This window comes from Catharus ustulatus, chromosome 2, assembly GCF_009819885.2.
Source record: "Catharus ustulatus isolate bCatUst1 chromosome 2, bCatUst1.pri.v2, whole genome shotgun sequence".
In the NCBI taxonomy this organism is placed as follows: Eukaryota; Metazoa; Chordata; class Aves; order Passeriformes; family Turdidae; genus Catharus; species Catharus ustulatus.
The window spans coordinates 47,939,809-47,956,824 of record NC_046222.1 but is presented as its reverse complement, the minus strand read 5'-3'; the positions used below and the strand labels follow the sequence as shown (position 1 = coordinate 47,956,824).

The 17,016-nt window shown below is 39.4% G+C and overlaps 1 protein-coding gene across 1 annotated transcript in view; it reads left to right on the top strand.

The window, feature by feature from the left end:
- The window catches only part of CRYL1 (crystallin lambda 1), a 53,707-nt gene that overhangs the window by 1,727 nt on the left and 34,964 nt on the right, over positions 1-17,016 (top strand). Inside the window, exons 2-3 of the mRNA XM_033052810.2 lie at positions 1,014-1,121; positions 8,107-8,233. Coding sequence (XP_032908701.1) covers positions 1,014-1,121; positions 8,107-8,233 — 235 coding nt within the window. The remainder of the gene's footprint in view (positions 1-1,013; positions 1,122-8,106; positions 8,234-17,016) is intronic.

The window sequence follows — 17,016 nt, the reverse complement described above, 5'->3', positions numbered from 1 at the left end:
TAATCTTTTGTTGATGCCCTAGTGGCCTTGAATTTTTCAATTTCTAGAGATCACTAAAGTTTAATGCTGCAAATACAATGATCATGGAAGTGAGAGGAAATGCACGTAATTATCAAAACTCCCGCTGTAACAGTTATGGATATGGAGTTCTGATCTTGTCTCTATTATGGATTTTTTTTTCCCCTAATCTTTTTCTAATTTCAGGTTACTTAGACTTGTGACACTGTGCCATGGTGCTTCCATTTGAAAAGACTGCTGCCTGCTACGCATCTAATGAAGTTAAAACCTGCATTGGTTTAAGAGAGAGAATAAAATTGTCAGTTACTACAGATTTTGTCCTTGTATTGCTCAGTAATATGATTTCACCAAAAGATGTAGGCAGACTGTTCCTGTGTGTATCCAGCATGATAAAGTGTTTAATCTAAAAATAAAGATAGTGCTAGGTGGAAAAATAGTATCAACCCATGCTCAGTTGAGATTTTTTTCCCTTTTCATGTGCTTGTGGTACTTTCTGAATTGCTGAGGACCTGTGACTTCAGTAGCTGGGCCTTGGGTTTTCTGATCACCTCTGAAGCAGAATCCTGCATTCTGGGATCAGTGGACTGCTGCCTGTCTTCAGTCTATGAGCTGAACAATTTTTTTTTATTTATCTCTTGAATATAAATGCACTTAACCAACTACAAGTTAAGATTGTTGCTGACAAAACTGTTGGTGATTGAGTCCAGTATCTATCCCAAAGCAGTGGTTCTTCCTACTTGAATTCTGTTCTCCTTTTTGTTTTGTTTTGGGTTTTTTCTTCCCCATTATTTTCATTCAAGCTTTCAGAGGAGCCGCTATACACAGCCAGCGAAAGGTATTTCTCTGTTAAAGAGAGTTGTTTCTCATCAGTATGTAACTGATCTTTTTATCACCTATTGAAGAATCCAAGCTCTGGTTTGGTTTTTGCAATGCTTTCAAGATTTCCTTCCTCCTGTTAAATGCTGGTTTATTAATGGGCTGGTTTTTTTTTTCAGTGGACTCATTGGTCGCAGCTGGGCCATGGTGTTTGCTGCTGGAGGCTTCAAAGTGAAACTTTATGATATTGCGCAACAGCAGCTAATGAGTGCCCTGGAAAATATTCGGTAGGTAACCTGACTGGAAATAACTGGGGTTGTAATGAAAATGTGGGATTTTTGTAATTATGAATGGCCATATCTTGTTATTTCAGGGAGCATAGATTTTAGGCTTTGAAGAAGGCTTTAACTTAAAAGTACAGGTTAAAATCAGAATATCTATACTTCCAAGAGTCATTGGCACTTCTGAAGAGAAATTTAAGTTATCCACGATCTTAAGTTTAAACTCAATATTTTTAAATAATGCTTACCACCATTAGGTTATTTATAGGTTAGGTTTAAAATATATGAATGTAAGAGTTTTTGCACAGAAAGGCAACGAAGACCCTTTTGAAGTGGAGGTAGGTTGAGATGGATTGCTGAGAAGTCCTGCTACAATTGTTAGCGTTTTATAACTAGTTTTTAAACTCTTAAACTGGTGGTTTTGAGTGTTAGAAGAACAAGTTACTAGTGTCATTGATCAGTTAGAGTTGAAGTAGGAAGCATCTTTAGAAGGAGTGCCAGTTTGAGGATGTGAACACAATATCACTTGCACCAGCTGAGTCCAGGAAGCCTCCAGCCCTCTTCTTTTGCCCATGGCATTGTGGCTAAAGCCTTGTGCTTTTGGTACTGTGAGTGCTAAAAGTTCAAGTCTTGCCTGTCTGCTCCCCTCCCCCAGCCTTCAGTGCCAACAAGTTAATCTGTTCAGTCACTCTTAACTGGATTTCTTCCAAGTGTTTCTCTAACCTTCCCTTGAACTGATATAAATCCTTCTGTGGCTTCCTTACCAAAGGACTTTGTGTTATGCAGATTTACTGCTTGCTGTGTGAAGAGCTGTTCCTTGTGTTTGTTTTGAACCTGGCTCCTAAGTTACTTTGATTGACCCCTAGTTCTTGTGTTAGAAGGAACATGTCTGCTTGGTCCTATGCATCCTCTTCTTCCTGGGCCTGAAAATACAGCTTTTATCTTCCTGCCTTTTATCTGAGAGAGGGTGAAAGTACATTTATAAAGCGTTTCTGTGCACAACCTTATGTTGCTGTATCAGCATTTAATGCTGTACTTCAGATGACTTCACAATTAGCATCAACCTAAACACATCAGCTCTCCCTTCATGATGCCTTGGGATGACATAATGTCAGCTGTATGGGGTGTAAGGTGCACCTGAGAAAAGGTTGTGGTGTGTTGCGTCCTAATTGCTTTCTGTAACAAGCCTTAAAGCAAACAAGAGTGACTTCAGGAACCTCTTGTAGATCAGTTCAGTCGTTAGAGTTCAGAAGTTAAACAGTATGTAATGTCTAGTGGGATCTGCTAAAAAAGGCTTTATAACAAAAGAGTGGGAAAATCCATCTCTTCTTTTTTTCTTTCCAGGTAGATGTTAGACCAAGCATCTCTGTTGCATCACCTAGATGACACAAACTTTTTCAGAGTTACTGTCATAATGGTAGCCATGATGAGATTCTGGATTATTAGGTGGCAGTTTTTTGGTGTTCATTACTAAAACCAGCACTTGCCCCAGATTTTTTTCCTTTTTCTAATACCAAGATGAGGATGTTAGCCATCCAGATTTTCAACTTGAAAACACGAAGCATAGAATGTTATGTGTAACAGGATAGAGTGCTATTTGAGTGGGTCTGTACTGTCATATGCCTGAAAGTGTTCTTCTGTAGGAATTCACAGAATCATTGAATTGGTAGTGTTGGAAGGGAGCACTGGAGGTCATCTAGTCCAGCCTTTCTGCTCAAGCAGGGTTTTCAAAAGCTCCTTGTATCCAGACAGCTTTTGAATAGCTCCAGGAAGGAGACCCTACAATATTTCTGGGCAAGCTCTTCCAGTGTTTAGTTAGCTTTGCGGTAAAGACGCTTTTCCTCTTGTGGAATTTCCTGTATTCCAGGTTCTGCCTATTGCCTCTTGTCCTATTGCTTGGCAGCACTGAGAAGAGTTTGGATCTGTTTCTTGACACCCCCTTTCAGATGCTTATAGGCATTGTTGAGGTCCCTTGTGTTGTCTCTTCTCAAGGCTGAACATGCCCAACTCCATCAGCCCTTCCTTTTAGGAGAGATGCTTCAGTACCTTAATCATCTTCAAACCTCTTCCAGGAGCTCTGTGGCTTTGTGTGCTGAGGAGCCCAGAAATGGACAGAGCACTCCAGATGTGCCTCACCAGGGCAGAGTAGAGGAGCAGGATGTCCTCCCTCCACCTGCTGGCACCGCTCTTCCTAATGCATCCCAGGATCCCACTGGCCTTCCTGGCCAGGAGGACAGTGCTGGTTCATGGACAACTTGTTGTCCACCAGGACTCCCAGGTCCTTCTCCACAGAGCTGCTTTCCAGCAGGTCACCCCCAACCTGTACTGGTGCCTGGGGTTATTCCTCCCCAGGTGCAGAACTCTGCATTTGCCTTTGTTGAATTCCAGCCAGTTCCTCTCTGCCCATCTCTCCAACCTGTCTAGGTCCTTGTGAAGGGCTGCACAGACTTCTCTGGGGTATTGGCCACTCCTTCCTGTTTAGTGCCATCAACTGCCCCTTCATCCAAGTCATTGATAAATTCAAGGCAAGTTCAGCTGAGTTCAAGGCAGGTTTTGCCTTTTACATAAGATGTCCTTAACTTATAATTAACTTGTGTATTTTGGCTGTTGTAACACTCTAGTTAAAAAGCCTAGTTTCAGGAAAACATAGTTTTTGCGACAAGAATACAAGCTACACAGTTTCTTTAGCCACTTTTTAAATGATTGTATCTATCAAAACATGGTCAAACTTCTTTGCATTTCATATCACACAACCTGCAGTAAATCACAATGAGTTACTGATGTGATACGTCTGTAAGAGTTGGAGCTTGAGCAGGTAATGTGTGTTCACAGGAGAGCAGCAAGGGAATGTCTGTCTGATAGAGCCAGCTGGTGACCGGTTCTCTGAACTTGATGTAATTTGTTTTCCTTTTTCCCTCCAAATATCAAATACTTTTAGGGAAGTTTTTAGGCTTAGGGGTTTTGTGGTTTATTTTGTTTTAGTATTAGAACATATTTATTCCACTCTAATCTGCAGTCCACAAACTTCTAGTGTATGGAAGTACTGCATATTAGGGAGAAACTAAAGTGTACAGATGACTATTTGTAGTTTCCCTTTTCCAAATAAAACTGGGATTTGAGTAGTAAGCAACACTCACTTGCAGTGATACTTCTTTGATGGCAGAAGTGATGCTTAATTATTTTATGTTGTTGCCTTTCATTCTGTTGACCCATAACTCATTGCCTTTTATACAAATTCAGAACATCTCAAGGTCTACTCTAACGGAACAACCTTTTATTCTGCTGAGGAAACAAACTAATGAACACCCTTATACCACACTGGGCCTACTGAATTGCATGCTCTAGTAGGCTGCCTTGGGAAATGTAATTTTTCATATCCAGCATGCTTTTTTCTGCATCGGTGTGATTCTGCTTTGAATGAACAATTGATAAATTTTGAAATAGCAAGAATTAGAAGAACAAGGAGTGTCCTATTCCTGAAAGCAGTCATAAAACATAGGATGCAGAAATGCTTTAGTGCATGCCCCTCTTGTAACGTGAACTTTTCCAAGTAATTACTGTGCTATTGTTCTAAACATAATTATTCTGCTGATAAAAATTAATTAATTACCACGCTTACTGGCTTAGTGTTCCAGTCTGTCTTATGCATTGCTTTGTTGTATTGGTTCTGTAAATATGAAGGGCAAAATGCATCTTAGCTTAGGTCTTCTTGGATAGTTTTATATATCTCCTTTGAGGGGAGAACTTCTAACTAGATGATTCTTTTCAGAACACACTTTGATATTGAGTGCCGGATGCTGGCACATCAAGCTTGTGCTAAAAGGTAGGCTGGATTCTACCGTTTGATTTTGTCTGCCCACCCACCATGCACAAAAGTGCCATTAACTAGCTAGGCAAAACTGCTTCACTTGCAGAACTAACTGGAGAACCTATTGATAGGCTTTGGAAGGGAATAGATTCCACCTTTACAAAGGTTTTGTCTGACTCTTCTGTCTGACTGAGTCGAAAATACCTCCAAAAAGAAATGTTGGCTTTCCGCCTCATTCCTGCATGGTAGTCAGTCCCCTGGGCAGCTGGTACATACGAATTTCAGTAAGGGTTATTTGTGTAATTACTGAAGTTGTGTTCTGAGAACAGTTACGATGCTCACATTTGCCTGGTATGCTGAGTAACAGGTTGTCCAAGGAGATTTCCAGAGAAATCTCTTTCCTGAGAGCTTTCAAGCTTAGTTACGCAAAACCTACTTGGTCTGTTCTGTCTCAGGCTAAATATATGGACCGGTGATATTTTGGTTTGTTGGTTTGTTTTCACCATGCCAGCTACCCTCTCATTTATCAGACAGCTCTAGTGCTTTGACTGGTGAATAGTTCTAGTCTTTGGGCAACAGCAGCTGCCTGAACTTGTGAAGATTTCTTCTTTTCCCTCCTTTCTTGTCAGTGTGGGCAATATGGTTGTGATTAAGCAGTTTTAATTCTGGTAAGGATTTACTGGTTGCAACAGTGTGTGCTGAATACAACTGCCCAGTAGTGGTTGTGGATAAAGATGAGGCAAGTGGGGTGTGAACGAGTTAAGTGTTAGCATTGCTCTCAGGGTCCTTCTGTAAAGACTTTTAGAGTAGGATTTGTAACCAGAAGCATTCCAGGCATTTTATGTGATTGAGAGTGTTCCCAATCTATAACACCATGGGAGTGTTCCCATAGATTGGATACTTTATCCATGCCTTATTCCCATAGATTGGAAGCAAATCCTAGCCCAGTTCCCAGAATAGTGCCAACATGGGCAGATAGGTGCAACAGTGCAACTCTGGAGGTAGATGAAGCATAAGCTCAAAATGGAAGTAGTATTTTCTTACGGATGTGAATTCTTCATTCTTCAAAGACAGTACAGGTATTGAGTGAAATTCTCTGAGCTGCCTGCACAATACAGCTACCGAGTGGAGCTATGGACATGGCTGCAATGATTGCAGTCTAGGGTCATCCTAGATATGATCTCCTAAAAATTTAGGCTTTAAAAAACCATCCAGTAGAGGTCAGTGGTGTACTGCTGTATGTACAAACCTTTGTGTCTTAATGTATGGTAAGTATCAGGGAACAATGGTTTCCCACAGTTCTGTAGCAATTTAATACCTCATGGGAATATAAAGATGGTTTAGTGTTTGAATGACTAACATTTATTTGTGGAACAAAACAACCAGAATGGCAATAAGTAGATTGGCAAAGGGTGCAAAAAATTAGTATTTCCCAAGATGGAAAGCCAAAATTGAAGTAATGCACATATTTCCTATTCCATGTGTTAATTGACTTAAATAATGGCTAACATGAAGATTGGTTATGTTAAAAAGAATGTTTTTTGTTTAGGAGTAAAAAAAAAATTAATCCAGCCTCAAATCCCAAAGATGAAGATGGTAGTTTTGAAGGTTAAGGAAGAAATGGTATTCTGAGTGCACAGTGTGCTGTTAGTGGTTTATGACAGAAAAGCAGAAATTCAGGATGGTTATCACTGGCAGAGAAGGAAAGACACAAAACAGGAGATGACTGCTACAAGCTTCTGTATGAGTTTGGAGAAGAAAAATAGAAGCTACATCTCTTAGTCTATGACTCTAGCTTTTTTTTAATCCCTCAGTCAGCAGTCATGTACTTGATTTTGGAGAACCTGGGAGTATGAGACAAATGTTTTATTGCAATGAGAGTGAACAAGAGCATCACCTTCTTCTTCAAAGAAGGAAGTAATTCTGATATTATCTCTTCAAATGTAACTTTTGTGTTGTGTGTGTTTTTAATTTGGTTTGGGGATTTTTAAGCATGTGAGCAAGAGTATGCTGGATTTGGGTAAGAGCACCTGGGAAATGAACTTCTAATGAATAGATATCAAAGATGTTTTGAATTATTCATCTTACCTCACAAGGTGTGAGGGAGCCAGGGGTTTGGATTCTGTTGTTTAGGGTGCCTGTTTCTTTCCAGATGAAGCACTGCCACCTTTTATGCTAGAAACCTTAAGTGTTGGATGAAGTTTCTGCCCAGCACACTGTATGTTCCCTGTCGCCTTTGGAAAGGGAGCTGAAGATCTGTGTTTCCTATTCCTTGCCATAAATTCCTTCAGAAGTATAAGTAGAAGCCATATATTTGCTGTGTCCTTAATTAAGTTGGCAGGAAGAATAAAGGATTTTTTTTTCCTGCTGCTATTCATTAGGTCAATTTCCTCATGTCTTCATGAGGATGAGCAGGTTTTGCTGAATAATAACCAAAGGCTCAGAGGAATTATATCTTCATGCAACTGATGCAAACGGAACTGATTTAACCATGATAAGGACTGCATCAAAAAGCTTTAGGTTGATTGTGATCAGACAGTTTAATCCCACCTAATTGTTCCTCTAAGTGGCTTATAATGGTGTTGAAAAATGGATTGCTTGTTCTGGATGTTCAAGCTGTAGAGAACTTTTCTGAAGAAATGGCATGTCCAGTCCCAGCTGTGGCATGTACTTGAGCATTCATTTCAAGTTTAGTAAGCATTTGAATTTTTTGACACTTGTTCTGTAGTCATTAAAAAAACCCCAAAATGTAGTAGCATGGTTTTTAGGAAGGAATCTTGCCTGTATTGAATGTATTTATTTGTTTCTATACTGGAAAAGAGGTGTTCCTACAGTGAGGCTTTATAGCAAAGGAAGTGTTTGTAAAACTAGATGAAGTACATTAAAGACACCTTGCTTCCCATTAAATATGAGCAAAAAACCCTCTTGCTGATTGTGCACCAGCTAAAACAAATTTGAAGTGTTGACAATCTTGCATCTAGCTGTAAATCTTGGAGCTGTCTGCTTGAAGAGAAGAAAAACCTTTGATAAGATGGGGAGGAAGGAGAAATGACTGAAATGGACCTTTATATTTTTGTACAGAGATGTGTACAGTGACATGGTTTGTTAATAAGGTTTTTTAAGAAATTGGTGGTGGCTTAACAATGATAAAGTGTTTAAATGTGTCTATGTTGTTTCTGTCAGCCAACAAATGAAAGAGATGGAGAAGCTGGGAGTCCTGAAAGGAGCTTTGAGTGCGGAACAGCAGTTGGCTCTCATTAGCGTTTGTACAGACCTGAAGGCAGCAGTAGAGGGTGCTACTTTCATTCAGGTAAGCAAAGATTTGCCAATTCCTAGCAAATGGTTCAGAAAGATGATTAAAAGCTGTGATGCACAGTAAGTGGGCACTGGAGAGTTCAACATCTGACCCCATAAGGATATAGTCAAGCTTGTTAAAGTTCTTTCTAGCCTGGTATCCTGATGTGGGAGATCATGCCTCTTTGCAGAATTCCCTACACTAGAGTCCTTGTAAGTTTATTCTGAGTTATGAGGGGAGAGGCTGGCAGCTAAACTGAGAGGGAATTGCTGATCTCCGTCTGTAATAATGACTGTACCTGTTAGAAAGATGAATGTGAGGTGAAGGTTGACAGGAGATTTTTGGGGGACAGATTATCTTACAGGAAACACCACACATTCTAGACCTGGGTCTAAAATGTGTTTTTTCCTCTTCAGGCACCTAGTGAAGGCAGGGAGTATGACATGTGGGGTGACTATTCTGGCTGTGAGGGAGTGCTGTAGCCAAACACAGCTATCCCTGAGTGTTAGAGTATTAAAACCAAGGTTGATACATAGGTTTGGAATCTATGCTGCTAAGTAAAATTGGAATAGGAACAAGCTGAACTACTAGACCTGATAGTCTCTGGCTGCTTAATTATTAATATGCTCACTGGATTGGACATAGTGCAGAGAATAAGATAATCTGGGATAAAGTATGCATGAGTTTTCATTAGGATTGGCATTTTCTACCCTATATGGCTCCCCAGTATTATTTCAGTGTTATACCATTAGCTGTCCCTACCTTTATTTGTGCTGCACTCGAGTTTACAGCTTACACTATTTCAGGCTATAAATTCCAAGTCTGATCAGCTGCAACACAACCCTAATAACAAATTGAACTGAAAGAGCAGACTTCCAGATCTTTTATTCCTCCCAGTTTGGTGATGTGAGGAGGAGAAAATGGGAGGCAGGGAGAAGCCTCACGCAGAATCAAGGTGCGAATGTACTCTAGATTTTTACAGTGTTACACTGTTTTGTGTTTGCCCCTTTTCTTCATAGCATGAAACTATATTTTGTCAGCCCCAGTATCTTACTCCTTCATCATTAATGAGCTTGGAACTTTTTAGTTCATAGTATTGTATTCATGCATGCATTGCCTACTTCTGCTGAGTTTAATTTGCAAATTTATTGTCTAATCACTCAGTCTTATAAAGACCTTCTGCAAATGTTTGTGACTGTAATAATGATGGCGAACTTAAATGTCATGAGCTAACTTTCAGTTCATTTATGAATGGATGTAACAAAGGGCACAGCTATCTGTGAAACAGCACTGGCCAGCCTATTCCAGTGAGTAAGAAATGACTGTTCTTCCTACCTTCTGCTTGTGAACTCTGCCTTCTTGTTTCAAGTATTCTCATATGTCTTCTTGTTTTCCTTTGCTGTTTCAAACATTTCTTGCGATCTGGTATATCCCTATAGTATCCTTACTTTCTCTGTATGCTTCCTATAAGGACCTGATCCTTCTTAGGGCCAACTTTGTATCTCTTTAGCATTCTGACTTCTATTTTACCATCTTCTTTTGAAACTGAACATATCTGTAATGCAGTTCTTGGGTCTTGTTGCTCTGGCAGGGATGTTGAGTTTTGGTATACTTTTGGACCCCTAAGAGAGGGTCTTCGGCAAAATCTTAAGATTTTTGAATGAAGTTTAGCATGCCACATCAGATTAAATCAAGGGCTGCATCCTTCCCCACCACTATCAGTTCATTTACAAAATAGGCGTTGGGCAAATGTTGCAAAATCAAAGTAATTTTCTGTTAGAAGGAACCTGTGGATGTCATCTGGCCAAATCCATTGCAGGACCAACTTGCATCAACTTGGCAGAGTTTGTGCAGTTGACTTTTGGATAAACACTTCTGGTGTCTTTGGGTAATTTGTTACAATGTTTGATTACTGTCATTGTGCAACTTTTCCCTAATGTCTATTTGGAAGTCTCTTCTTGCAACTTCAGTCTCTTCCCTCCTGTCCTACCAGCCCATACCTGAGAGAGCCTGTGTGTTCCTTTCAGGCAGCTGAAACCAGACAAGGTATTGTCTTGGTAGTCAGCAACAGTGTGCCTGGGGTAACTCCAGCCTTCTGGCACTATTTTATGTTCCCTTAGCCCTCTTGATGTCTCTAAACGTGTAGTTGTTTAGTATATCAATACAAATAGGCTAAATAGCTACAGTATGCCCATGCCAACAAGTCATGTGTGTGAAATATGGTTGGCACTATTTGTATCAACTCTCCAAACTTTAGCTTTAAAGTTTAGTTTGATTCAAAGTGTTAACAAATGCACAGTGGAAATGGGCAGGCAATTTATTTTAAAGATACTTTAATTTTCTCTTGAAGGAGAGTGGTGGAATAGAATGGAACAATCTAGGCTCACAACCTTGTTTTAGCAGTGAACAGACTACTTTATGACTGAAACATTTAATTTAAGAAATGCTGCTTAGTGCAGCTTTGAATGTGGAAGGATAAAATGTACTAATTGTAACTTACGAGCACAAATGTTCTGACTTTCAGTTACTTAAAAAAGAAAATATTGGTTGCATTAATCTTGGTTGAATATAGAGGACTCCATTTTCATGCTTAATGATATAACCTACTGGTTAGCTTATTTCAAAATTTTCATGAGACCTGCATTTCTTTAGCCTGGATTTCAGATGGTTAAATCTTAACTTCTTTTCAAATCTGACCTTTGTAGAATAAGTCCACTTAAAGCTTTAAAAAAACTTCTTGATGTTTGCCCTCTGTGAGTAAATTTCTTCAGACAATTGCTTTCTATGTAGTTTTCATAGGACATAACTGAAAACAGATGAGATAAAGTAGTAAAAAATGGAACTTCTTAAGTTGTATCAGTGAAGACAAAAGGGAAAATGATGCAAGAGATAATTAGAAGCACCAAGAAGAACATTTATAATTTCAGTAATGTCTTGAACCTTTTAAAAGGTTATATATTCTCTCTCCTGAACATTTTAATGAAGTAACTTGCCTTGATTAGTGTGCTTTACATCAACTTCAGAAGGAAATCAGTCTGTGTTCTGCTCTCAACCTGAGTATTCACACAAGTTAACTTCTCAGAACCTTCCTATGCTACTTGGAATAAGTGCATAACCTATAGCATGTAGATGAATGTACACTGCAAATTGTTATATCAGTAAAAGCTTTAATTCTGAAGTAGCTTTTCCATTAGCTAAAAACTCCATGTAGATAATTCATGGATATGTTTGTACTATAATGTTCCTGTCATGGGCGAGTTAAATGTTTCTTACTTTTGTACTCTTAGCTTTCCTACATAAATATATGATGACTTTTGTCTTCTGTCTTTATGTGGCTATTGGGTATTGAACATCTTAGTATTCCTTTGAATATTAAAACCAGATTTTAGCAGATATGTGTCTAGTTCATAAATAATATAAGTTGCACAGAAGTCAGTGAAGCACTTGTATGACCTCTTACCACAACACTAGTAAAACAAAACCAAAGGTTTTGAATTGAACAATGTACTAACTGAACAAAAAAGCTTAGTAGCTGTCAGAGGAAGATAACATAGCTAACTATTGCTGAGATCTTACTTTTGACACTTGAGCTGCTGTGTATTTTGGTGAGTTGTGAGGGCTGTCTGGGCTGGTTGAAGATGGACACAAAAGGTGACTTAGAGGTGATCTCTGAACCCATCTGTTGTGCTGTGGCATTTAACAGAGCAGACTGGGCAAGGGGATGAAGTTAAACTTTTAACTTATACCTTGTGTTCTTGAAGTATTTATCATTTTTACTTTTGAAAGAACTCTCCCTAAAAGCTTTAGAGCAGTGTCTTCATTTCCTGCTCACACCTTTAAAAAGAGAGGGTGTTCTGCCCCCTCTCCTCCTCCCCCGCATTACATCTGCACAGACTGTTGAGCGGGTGATAACAACACTAATAGATTCTCAACTTGGTATCTTTCAGATCTTGCTGGCTCTTTCATTTTTTCCAGTTAGATATATTTTTAAAAAACAGGGCTAGCAGCTTTCAAAAAGCCTCGTGGTGCCTTCAGGGTGAAAAACCAACATTGACTTTGGAGCTTTGACAACAGGTGTCTTGTTTCTTTGGTCATAGAAATTAGCTTCTGACTGTTTGTTACCAGTTTCTGCTCGTAGCTTTTGTTTGACTTTCCTGACAGCTTTCAAGAACCTTCTTACTTCTGGGGATGAGGGAATGTCTGGAGACAGTGGGTGAAGATATCTTCAGCTGCCCTGAGCTCATAGGCTGGAAGACCATACCATTTCAGAGGCTCTGTTAGTCACAGACCTCTGTGAAAACAAAACTGCTGGCAGGCAGAGTGTGCAAGCATTGCAGTAACTTGGCTTCTTCTGAACTGAGCCCTGGACGAGCAAACATGGCTCTGTTTGCTCTCAGCTGGGCAAATATAACCTTAGGCCTGATCTTACCCTACAGAGCTTAAACACTGGCCTGAGGCACCAGAAGTTGTGTTTTGGCTTTTGAGGGAACATGTTTTAGGCATGAGACTTGACTTGCTGTCCATGTAGAAGTTTTGAGAAAATTGTTTCTAATTTTAAAGATCGAAATGATCAGATCTTAGACTTGCTGTGAAGCATTTTATGAAGTCAGTGTCTGAGTTGAACTGAAAGATGGTGTTTAGGTAAAGAGCTTGCCAGTGTCACTGCAGTTGTGCTGTTGCTGAATGGACTTACATCCTTCCAAATTTTCTAACATTTATTTCCCATCTATTCTGTGCATATAACAACTGGTGTCATCACCCTGAGATCAGGGTAGAGGAGGATGTCAGTCAACTAGTTTGAGATCTTACTGCCCTTTCCTGAGGGAACAAAAAGGATCTTCATCTGTAACAGCCTGATCAACTTGTCTATCTTTTGAAAGTTTTGTAGGGCATGTGAACATCATGGAAAATAATGGATCTTTTCATGCCATGATGCTAACAGGAGAAGAAGCAAACTTGTCTTCATTTGCTGTATTTGTTTTAAACAAAAAACCAGCCAAAAAGCCCCTCACAGAACCCCTAAACCCTCCCAAATTCACAAATCTGATTTTAGAAAACGTAGTTCTGAAAACTAGTACCTCTGCAAATCCTGTTTTTTCTACTAAAGGTTGAAAGGACACTTGTAATTCAATCACTTATTCTGAGCAGTATAAAATGGCAGTAACTTGATATTTTTATTGGTCAGATTCTTTAACAGAGTATGTTTATGAAATGTAGGAAAGTACAAAATGTTTCCATCCAAGGGCTGGATTTCACCTCAGTGTTGTTTACTTGCACAGTATCCTGCAGTCTACAGTCTTTCATGTCACTCAAGAGGTAGTGATTTATGGAGCATCAGATTTCACGCTCCTATGAGCTCATATGTTCAAGACAAATAAGAAGTTATCACTCTAGTTTTAAAGTGATTTATAGCCCTAAATAATTGTTTAAAATTAGATTAGCCTGAAAGTGCTGGTGCTTTACATTATCTTTTATGACCACTTTTACAATAAGCTTCATCTAGTGAATGAGACCAAAGGTAGGCAGGATCAATCATACCTTGACAACCGTCTGTCAGAAATGTGTTAACGTGTTCTTAAAATTCCCTTGTGGTGTGAATCCTTCTTCTCCCATGTTTAGCATTTTGCTCCAGTGCATACATAACCCATAGAAAGTCTGTAACTGAAGCCCTGGGATGTGAAACCTGCATGCCTGTACTTTATTCATATTTTGTATAATAATGGCACATGGTGATAATGTGGCCCTCCCATTCCTAACAAACAGCCAGTCTGCTTTTCAGTTAAGGGAGCTGCTGCCCTTATTATGCCTTCTTACCCTTGGCTTGCTGGATAGCAGTAAGATAGTTCAGGTTCAGAATAAAAGTCTTGGTTTCCTAGGTTGTGTGGCTTGTTTTGGACAACTAGAGTTGGTTTACACCCAAGGAGGCTTTTGTTGCAAACGATATTTTTGTTAATGATGTGGTTTTTGTTCATGAGCTTGAGATTGTCTTGGAGGAAGTTGTGCACCCACTAAGAGGATTGAGTATCTGCTGTGGGAAAGGGGCAGACAGCGTGATGAGCTGCTGTTCTGCTGTGTGTATCCCACTGGGCTGGGTTTCTGCCTCACATCCAAGTGTTTCAGGGTTTTTGTGGTGGTTTGTTTTGTTTTTTTTCCTCCTTCTACTACATTTTAACTGATCGAAATTCAGACACTGCACTGAAAGATGTGCAACAGCCTGGGGCCTCTTTCCACAACAGCTATGTGTGTGTATGTCTCATCCCAAAGCCATGCAAAGGTGTGTGCTCCTAGCCAGCTGCTGGCATTGCCTTTATCCTCAAGGAGGATAGCAACACTTCACAAAAAGAGACTGAAGTAAATATGTTTTCCCCTTACCATCTTTGAAGTAATGAATTTTTGTTTGTCACCTTGTCTTAATTATGTCTTGGTATACTGTTAGATGCACATACTATCCATCTGTAAAGTGCCTCAAAATATGTATCTGAAACTATTTTTGAAGGGAGCATGATAGAAAAATCCAAAATACTCAAAGTCAAGTATTTGCACTTAAAATATCTAATGATTTAGAGTTTCGTAGAATCACCAAACCTATTCAATGTATTTTAAAAATGGATATTTTATTTAAGTTCTATTGGTTAATAATATCAGAAGCGAAGTTGATACTCCAATTTAATAATTTGTTTTTATATTAAAAATACAGTTTTATGTCTCTGCTTGTTTCACTAGCTGAACTCCCAGCCTCTGCAGCCAAAATGTCACATTTTTTAATTGCAGGTGGTGAAGTTCCCTGGGCTCATGTGTGTGACCCTTGTTTACTGACTAGAGTGCACTTTAGTGTCTGACATGGAATACAACAGAAAAAGAGCTTAAGTTTCCTTAACAGAAGGTGCATCTTCACTCTTCCAGAATGGAGATACATGCTTAAACCCTGCAGGAGCAGAACAAACCAGCATGTCAACACAAAAGCCTAAATAGAAATGATAATAATTAGGACTGGAATACTAATGATAGAAATGAATATTTTAAATACTCTTTTGCTTAAAATATAATTTGATCTGGATTCAATAAAATAGTGACTAAAACACAGCAATCTATATGCAAGATAGAGCAAAGAGATGGAACTTTGCTTTGATAATTTCAGTAATTTCAACTTTACCAGTGATGTTGGGGGAAACAGCTGGTCAAATGTCAGGGTTTAATTTGCAGAGAGCTTATTTTAGCATCTGTACTTTTTTCAAAGAGGCTTTTACAAGAATCCTTTATTATATTATTTCTAGATATAAAATTCTGTGGAATAATTGTATTTGACTGTATAGACAGTGATTTGAAATCTGTATTTCATTTCATCAATTTTTCAAGTCTCCTTTTCAGGTATTTTTGATGTCTGTCTTAAACAGCATTCAGGTTATGTGTATAAAAATCCACAGGGCAAAGCTTTTTGTAGGTTTATATTAATCAGGCTTTGTTTTAGAAATAAGACATTCTCAAATTACTTGTTAGATTGAAAGTAAAACAATTATGCCTGTCTTTTCTGTGAAGTTCTTTTTCTAGTGGTTTAGAACTGTAGAAGATAATGGAAGTATTTGGAGAAATGTATTAGGCACCAAACTTTCAGAAAAGCTCCTTTTCTGACATGCAGAACTCTGTCTCTTAATCCTGTGAAGTTCTTCTTCCCACAAAAAGCTGGACGCAGTGTGGTTCCTGTTGCAGGAGTGCTGACAGTCTGGGTCCAGCTTGTGGGATAGTTGGGTGCTTTGAAAGCTGCTGCTGTGGCCTCCTTCTATGAGAGGAGAGGATTGCTGTCACTCAGTTGACTCTGGGAACTGTTCTACAGCAGTACCTTAAAAATGTCAGCTAAATCACAGCACTGACAAGCTGAGGCCCCTTAAAATGCTGTGAGTTTTACATGTGTGTAAACAGAGCAGGGGCTTGTGGCACGATTGGAGATCCTCACTTGACTGCAGAAGATGGGGAGCATTCTTGTTGCAGTCAAAATGGTCATGGCTTTTAAACAATTTACCTGCTGCTTAAAACCTTACTGAATTTACTGGGAAAGGGGAAGTTGCAGAACTCTAGAAAACAATTTTCTGCCTCAGTTATAGTTGGGCAAGGGCACAGGGTGCTCTTGCTGTAGCAGCTGTAGCATGGCAGTGAAATGTGGGTTAGGTGGTACAAGACAAAGGTGAATAGCTGTAGGAGGGAAATGGCTGTTGAAGGGGCATAGTGTGTTTCTTGCTCTCCCTTGGTTTGGTTGAGGAGCCAGTTGAGAACTTACAGGTTAAGATTAGCAGGACCACCAGTATGGGAGACTCTGTGCTAGATGTCTGCTACTACTTGATCAGGAAGAAAAGACCTTCTTCAGAAGCCTCATGTTCACACGTCTTCATGGTGGGGCTTCAACCACATCAGTATCTGCTGGAGTGATAGCACAGGAGAGCACAAAGAATAGAGAAGCATTGTGGAATGCATTCATGATAACTTTAACACGGTGGTTGAGGACTAGAAGAGAAGGTGTGTTGTGCTGGACCTCACAAACAATGAAGAACTGGTCAGAGATGGAAAGGTCGGGGGGAGTCTTGGCTATAGTGACCATGAGATGGTGAAACTGAGGATCCTGAGAGGAGAAGCAAGACAAAAACTGGGATTACAGCCCTAGACTTGAAGAGGGACAACTTTGGCCTGTTGGGCCAAAATCTACTTGGAAGAATCTCATGGTATGGGATACACTCCTGCAATGAAGATGGGTCTAGGAGAGCTCAAGACCAATCTATCTTCACTTTCAGGAATATATGTATTATCAT